Source organism: Thunnus albacares, chromosome 13 (assembly GCF_914725855.1).
Source record: "Thunnus albacares chromosome 13, fThuAlb1.1, whole genome shotgun sequence".
Classification (NCBI taxonomy): Eukaryota; Metazoa; Chordata; class Actinopteri; order Scombriformes; family Scombridae; genus Thunnus; species Thunnus albacares.
Genome location: NC_058118.1, coordinates 13,107,627 through 13,115,138, shown reverse-complemented (window position 1 = coordinate 13,115,138; position 7,512 = coordinate 13,107,627). Strand labels below are relative to the sequence as shown.

Sequence of the window (7,512 nt, the reverse complement as noted above, 5' to 3'; positions counted from 1 at the left end):
GATTCCAGGAAACAGTTACTGAATGTGCAGGAAAGGTAAAATATATTTTAATTTCAAGGAAACTGCAGAGGCTCTGACAAATGTATGCACACATTTTCAGCTTTGAATTATATTTGAATTCATGTCACTCTTAAACCTCAAGTATATAGCTGTGTTTAGCATTACATAGGCTCTGATGTGACTTTTAAATTATAGGGCAAATACTTAAATGGTAAATGGGCTGTACTTGTATAGCGCGTTTCTAGTCTTTCAACCTCTCAAAGTGCTTTTTATACTATGAGTCACATTCACCTATTCACACACATTCATACACTGATGGCAGGGGCTGCCATGCAAGGTCCCAACCTGCCAATCAGAGGGAATCTAATCATTCACACATATTCACACACTGATGGCACAGTCATCAGGAGCCATTTGGGGCTCAGTATCTTGCCCAAGGACACTTCACCATGTGGATTGGAGGAGCTTTACAGTATACTTACATTATGAAGAAAACCTGGTCTGAATGTCAGAGGAACAGAGGTAGATCAGAGTGGATATGTCACAGTGGTTGTCATGGGCTTCTTTTTTCAAAACTGTTTTGTTGAATCAGGCTTGTGACATCTCAGCAATGCTTAGTAGTGGCTTATCATATCCTGTAACCACCCTCCTTGATACCCAATGTCAGCACAGATCAAACCTCACCTACACTAGACCTGCACTGACGCCACACCACCTCTCTTAGCCCTCAGGGTCATTCTGCATCAGTCACAGCAGCTCAAACAGGTAAATGTGATGAGTGACCATGCTGGCTTGAAATATAATCTTTATAAGCGCTTGTCTTTTGTGATAAACCTCACATTATCTCATAGAAATATTGCTAATAGCTGCTTTGGTGAGGGCAACTTTTACTTCACATGACTCTGGTGTTCAGTGATGCGGACCTCTTCATCCTACAGTTCCTTATCCTCTCAGCAGGGGGTAGTCAAACAACACAAAACGTGTTACTGCTGCCTAACATATAGCAGACTATTGTTTTTATCCAAAATGGTTGAAGATGTTACAGAGAGTGCTTTAATAAGCAAGCCAGGAGACAAACCAACCAGGACTCATGAATTACGCCAATACTTTTGGATATTTAGATATTACTGCTCTTATCAAAGAATACATGTGTTAATAATGTAACAAAGTGAACAACAAGCACTTATGGAAAAAATCGATTAATGTGCTATAGACTGAAGTTATAAAATAATAACTGTCAGTGTCATTTTTTGTATGGTAAGTCACGCTATATGATGGCTGATATACAATATAGTTACAGTATATCCTTGCCCTTTGTATTGGAATCTAGAAATTAAGCGCTGAAATACTAAAAACTGAGATATCATGACTTCCAGTTCCTGAAGACACTGGCTATCACTCTTCCCATAGTGCATCTTTCTCCTGCCTAAAAATCTGTAGTCTCCAAGCCCAAGCCTAGTTACAAGTGATGTCACTTGCAACAAAATGCCACGAGCAAGAGCTGAACCTGTCACACTGTGTGGTGTGAACCACCAGAGACCCTAACAGGAGTTTAACTGGTCTAATATCTTGTTCCATTAAAGCTTCATGTGTCTAAACCAACCTCACTAAAACCAAGGAGATCTATGTTAATGCAATCCTGAACTAGACAGCTACAGTAAGGTGCAGAAAAAAAAACATTTTCTTTTTATAATAGACATTGGACATGCAGGCATTAACACGCCAGAACAAGGCAGCGCTCGAGAGAGAGAGAGAGAGAGAGAGAGAGAGAGAGAGAGCAAAAGAGAGGAAAGAGAGCAAGAGTAGATGATGATGAAACTCAAGTGTAAGAGACATTTTTAAAACATATCATGACCTGCAATTTGTGTGAAATGCTGTTTCTTTATATTAAACATATTAGCTTATCTTGTTAGCAAAGTGTGACCTTTGTAAAATTACATCATTGTGAATTCATTGGGTTTCTTTTCATCCCAAAACATTCCCAACTCTCAAAGCTTAACCACTAATAGTTAGATTAGTGTAATGGGTACATTACATTACTAATTGAAAGTGCAACCATTGCAGCTGGTCGGACTGGTGTGGCTACTAGAGGGTCACTTGTGTTCACATAATATATACCTTGATATATACTATTATTGCTACCTGAAATCCTAATTCATGTCACTATTAGTTCATTCTGATTTTTTTTTAAAATTACAGTGTGTACTGTGTGTGTATAATGTCTGCATCCATTAATAAAAGGCAAATAAAGTGCATTTTCTTTGTGAATCTACAAGAAGCAACACACAACACAGGTGTGTACAAAGTATATAATCAAGTGTATTTTCATCTTTATCCACGTTCTGTACACATATTAAGATCCATTTCACATGAACACTATACAATAGCAATGAGTGAGGAATGGAATATTTTCTGAGCGCTGAGCAGCTCATGTTTGAATGGCACTTTCATAAAAAATAACAGGAAATCACAGAGCATGAATAAGTAAATGTAGACATAACTCAACAGAGAAAATGGCTTTATATTATCAGATCCATTGAGTAACAGATTCAGCACATATAAAATGCACAATGCAACAAAACAAAACATTTGTTTGTTCCATCCTTGTGTTTTTCTCTGCATAATCTGAACTGTAAATAATGCAAAAACAAAAAGATATTTGCAGCTATCAGAGGAAAGAGTGTGCTTTTTGTCTGGATTTAAGTAAAAGGCAATCTAAAATGTAACGTGTTAAGAGTAGTGGTAACAAGATACATCGAAATATCAGAGAAATATCAATACAATTCACAAACCTTCAATTATTCATCTCATAGAATAGTCTTTTAGTAACTGATAGAAAAAACAATACATGTTTGGCTGCTTTACAAGGAATATCTATGTCTCAAAGATATGTTTACATTTCTGTGTGCTTTTGAATTATCCCATGACAGCCTCTGGTGAAGCTGGGTTCATTCTCCCCTTTCCAAGAAGCAATCAGAAAATCTTCCTCAAACGTGACTCCGTGTTCCCCAAAAAATTCCTGTGAAGTTTGGGCTGCAGCGTTTTGGATGTCGTTGTGAAAGCTGTGTGGGAGGGAGGGAGGGCAGAGCATCTCGGGCGTTGGTTCTTCTTGATACCTGTTTATCACTGCATACACAATGCTTCTTCAATCTGCTAACCTCTATATGTACATACAAGCAATGTTTACAGAGAAATACCTTCACTGGTGTAGACTGACCTTTTCACAATTATCCCTACTTGAAATGGCATGGCACACTGACTGTGATATCTCACATAAAAAATGCTTCTGATCCATCATACTATAAGGTTCACTGGCCTGGAGTATGTTGAGTGAGTTTATAATCCCTTTAAAATCCCGTATTTTTCACTGGGAGAGCTAAATATCATGCTTCATTTATGATACTGCACCAGCAACATAATACTGTCTCCTGTGGACAGAGGCAGAGTGACTGGGGAGCTATTAACCCACATAACATAATATGGAGGCTGCAGAGATGATGTCTTATCCAAATAAAGGCTTTCATTTTGAGTGTAGTCAGAATTACTCGGGTGCTCTCTGCTCATCTACCATAAAAATTCAATAAGTGGTCTGTTCTGCCTCATATATCATAATGGGGACATTGAGACTTGAGATAGAACAAGAAGTACAAAGAAACATTTAGGCAAATCTGTCTGGATGTTCTCAGCATGTTCTTCACTGTAGCATATCCATGCTATATACAAAGCCAAAATGGATATGCTTCTTCCTAGCTTGTTAAAAACATAAAAATGACACACTAACAAAGAATCTGTGAATGCAGACTGAGTGCACATGTCGACACAGAGCATGAGTCAGATCTTGTGCCATAGATGAGGATTTCATCACTAGTAGGAGCTGGGCAACCTTGACTTTTTAAGGGAAATGTAACTGTTCAAAGCAAGATGCAGTTGCTTTTTACAGTTGTTTTTTTTTTTTTTTTTTTGGTGGCCTGTGAAATTTCTCTGATGGTCAACCGGACAAAATGGGGGAGCGAAACAAAAGCTCTCATCTTCTTGTCTCAGTCCGCATGCCTATACGCTCCTTCTCTGTTCTCAGACGTAGTATTCTTTGTCTTTGTTCTTTTTGCCCTTTGTGATTGCCTTGGCCACAGAGGCTGTTGCTGTGCTTTTGTCTTTGACCACTGCTCCGTTGCCCTCCACAGTGGAATTGTTGGCAAAATTGTGGCTCTGGTCTGACTGGTAGGAGCCCTCGTCCCGGTTGCGGTACTTGTACATGGCATAGAGGAGGATAAGAATGCAGAGAGCAGCAGCAGCCACGATACCAACCACCATCCCCGTGGTGCTACTCGACTCCCTGATCACCTCCACGGCGCCGGGTTGGCTCTTTTCATCAGAGGCTGTGGGGTTGGCTGTGGGCACATGGGGAAAATTGGGGGGGTAAGTTAGTCCTGGTGTGTTTCGGGATGATGGAGGAGCAGGGGGCAGAAGCACCTGGTCGCGGGTGTTCATTTTGCCTGCGGGAATATGGAGCTGGTCAGGGTTGGTGGTGGGAACATAAGGAGGTAAGGGGCGGGGTTTCTGGACTCCACCATCACCAGCGGCGGGAGGTGGAGGAAGGACTGTCCTGTCAGTGACCATAGGGGAGTTATTATTGTAAAAGTCCTCGTCATCGGATTCCGTCATCTCCCCAGAGCCAAAGGCCGAGACCTCCACAGGGTCACCACAGTCCTCCTGGTCCGGAGGGCAGGAAGGGTGAGGAGGGAGTATCAGGGATTCTTTGGTGGTTTCAAGTGGGGATAGGAGGGTAGGGGGAGGAGGGATGACGGGGTAACGGGTGGCGATGGATGGGGGCTCAAGGGAATCCACTGTTATAATAGGCAACACTAATTCACCTCCTAGAAAGGAAACAGAAAAGGTGGGGGATCCTAAATTAGAACAGCATTAAAACTGAAATTCTGGCTGAACAGTTACGCTCATTAAAGTAGAAGCACAATCTGCTAATTATGTAGAATAGCACTGAAGAACTAATATTAGTGATAATATCAGTGATATAATTTAACGTGATCGCACATATGCTGATTTCTATTTTACTGTATGAGGTTATTTACACCAACATATAGCACACGAAGAGAAAAACAAATTAAAACCACTGTGACGTTGCTCTTGAACGATGTATGCAGCTTTTGATTCTCATGTGGAGTCAATGTGCAGATCAAGAATATATGTGTAACATAATGAAACTTGAATGCAATACAGCAAAAACATAAAAGAGCTCACATGTAGACACAAACATACAAGGTGACCCGTGAAAGGCGGCAGCTGAATGAAGAGCATATCACAAACAGAGCACACGACAAACAAAAGAACAGTAAATCAAATTGCGACTGTATGCACATCTGTAGGCAGGCGTAAAGGGTGACAAGAGAAAAGAAGTTATTTTATGTAGGAACCAATCTCGTATCACATGTGGAATATTGTGTGAAAAGCAACCAGTGTGCCCTATACTGGATATCTTTCATCAACAACTGGGATATAAATTCCTCACCAAATATCTCTAGCTCTACAGCTCTCATACTGTGACATTTTACTTTGATCTGACTCTGAGGTCAGAGTGTCTTCCGTATGGTTGTGAAGGAATATTTCAGCCTGTGAGGTTTGTTTGCTCATGGCTGCTTGGTTCTCTTGCATCATCATTTGAGTCACACTTTGCAGGGTGAGTCAACAACAAACAATTCTGATAAGGTCATATTAATAATTGAGGCACCCATAATAAGGGCAGACTCCTTCTTAAGTTCCTCAGCTTCTTCTGTTACAAGCCTTGATCCACTGTCTACTGTTAGCCACTCTTAATGACTGCAGTGCACTTCGTAATGATTTTTCTTATATCTAATTTAGTAAGTTAAAGAAATGACTTAAAAGCTCATATATGGGATGAAATAATGTTAGCAGAGTCTGTAGCAAATATCCAAAAGCAGAGAACCGTTTGACAGGACCCTTGAATAAATGAGTGTATGAACATGGCATGACTGGAAATGGAGAATTGAACATTTTAAAACAACGTTGGTTGCCTGAAGTCAGTGTGTTCTGACATTTTTACATTTTTAAAAGTAACATTACTAGTAGTTGGGTAAGAGCTGTACTCCCATCTCTGTTTTTGCCATGGTTGACCCACCTGTTCCTGGTTCACACTCTTCCAGGTCCTCATCATCACTTGGACACTCGGCTGACGCCACCAAAATATCGTCAGAGTTCTGCGGCTGAATGGAAAATTAGATGCGTTAGCTGATTTAACAAACAAATGGTCAACATACTCCCATCATCCAGATTTTTTGCTTACTGTTTTATGAGTGTGTTTGCTGGCTGGGAAAGCTGCAGTGTGTTGCACTGTATTGCACTTCAGTGTTTTGGCTTGCAGCGAAACTAGTAAGACTATGAAACCAAAATGGGCCCATATGCAGCTGTTTTTTTTATCCTTTGGCTCACTTTATGTGTTTACAAACAAAGTAAGAGCACTGCTGATGGAAAGCAAATCCTCAGTGGGCTAAATGCTATGCAGTGTTTTCATTTAATTCTATATAATTTGCTTTTTGTAGAATTCTTTTATTTCAATATTGCAAAAACAAATTCTCACATGCTAAATCATGCTTCAATATGTCTAAATTGGATTTTAGGGTGCACGGTGGACTCAGAATACCTGAGCAGAGTGGGGAATAGATGGTTCACTAATGGATTATTTGGATAAATTGAAAATACAGAGAAGGCAATTTTAGGCAATCCGTACACGAGAAATGTAATGAAAAATGCACTCTGTATTTTTATTAGGAGTGGCAGGTGCCTTTTTTCATTTCTTTGAAACCTCAGGACTCCAAGGACAACTGCCAATTTGGCAGCTTTGCAGCATTTGGATTAAAAATCAGATCATTTGAAATGGTGGTACCAAACCTGTTGTAAGATAACATGTGCACTATTTACTATATGATTTATGTAGTATTTTATTCTAATAAATACTGCATATAATCTCTACAAAGGACATTAGATTTAATGATTTGATTGTATTATAATTATTTGTGTCTTCAGTGGTGATGGGTGTTGCAGTTAGAAATGTATACAGTAGGTGTCTCATACAGGCTTTTGTTGCATAAAGAAATGATTATTGTTTGAGATTCCTATGTGGTGCATTTTGATTTCAAGCTTTAACAGCAACTTCTGTCTTGATTACCAATAAAAAATCAGAATAACTTTACCCTGGATGAGTACTCATGTACAATTCAACCCCTGCACAATAAACATCACAGTTAATCCTCCTCTGAGACTTTCAGAGGAGACTCCCTTCAATTTTGGATTAGCATTAGAATCAGAAGAAGATGCCAATATAAAGACTTCTTATTTTTGACAGAACTAGGGCTCCTTTTTCCAAAGTTAAGTGTCGTGGTCATTGCATAAAGTGTAGAGAGGAACCAAGGACCATTTGATTGTTCTTGACACAGTAGGATATGGTATTATATGTTAAATTTCAGTGCATGTATTAATGCA

The 7,512-nt window shown here is 39.6% G+C and overlaps 1 protein-coding gene across 6 annotated transcripts in view; it reads right to left on the bottom strand.

The window, feature by feature from the left end:
• Positions 1 to 2,297: 2,297 nt before the first annotated feature.
• nrxn2a (neurexin 2a) overlaps positions 2,298 to 7,512 on the bottom strand; it is a 120,996-nt gene continuing 115,781 nt past the window's right edge. For all 6 annotated transcript variants that reach the window (XM_044370836.1, XM_044370840.1, XM_044370837.1 and 3 more), the window contains 2 exons: positions 6,152 to 6,236; positions 2,298 to 4,874 (listed from right to left, as the gene is read on the bottom strand). In XM_044370836.1, the coding sequence (XP_044226771.1) occupies positions 4,072 to 4,874; positions 6,152 to 6,236 (888 nt within the window). In that variant the 3' untranslated portion in view covers positions 2,298 to 4,071. The remainder of the gene's footprint in view (positions 4,875 to 6,151; positions 6,237 to 7,512) is intronic.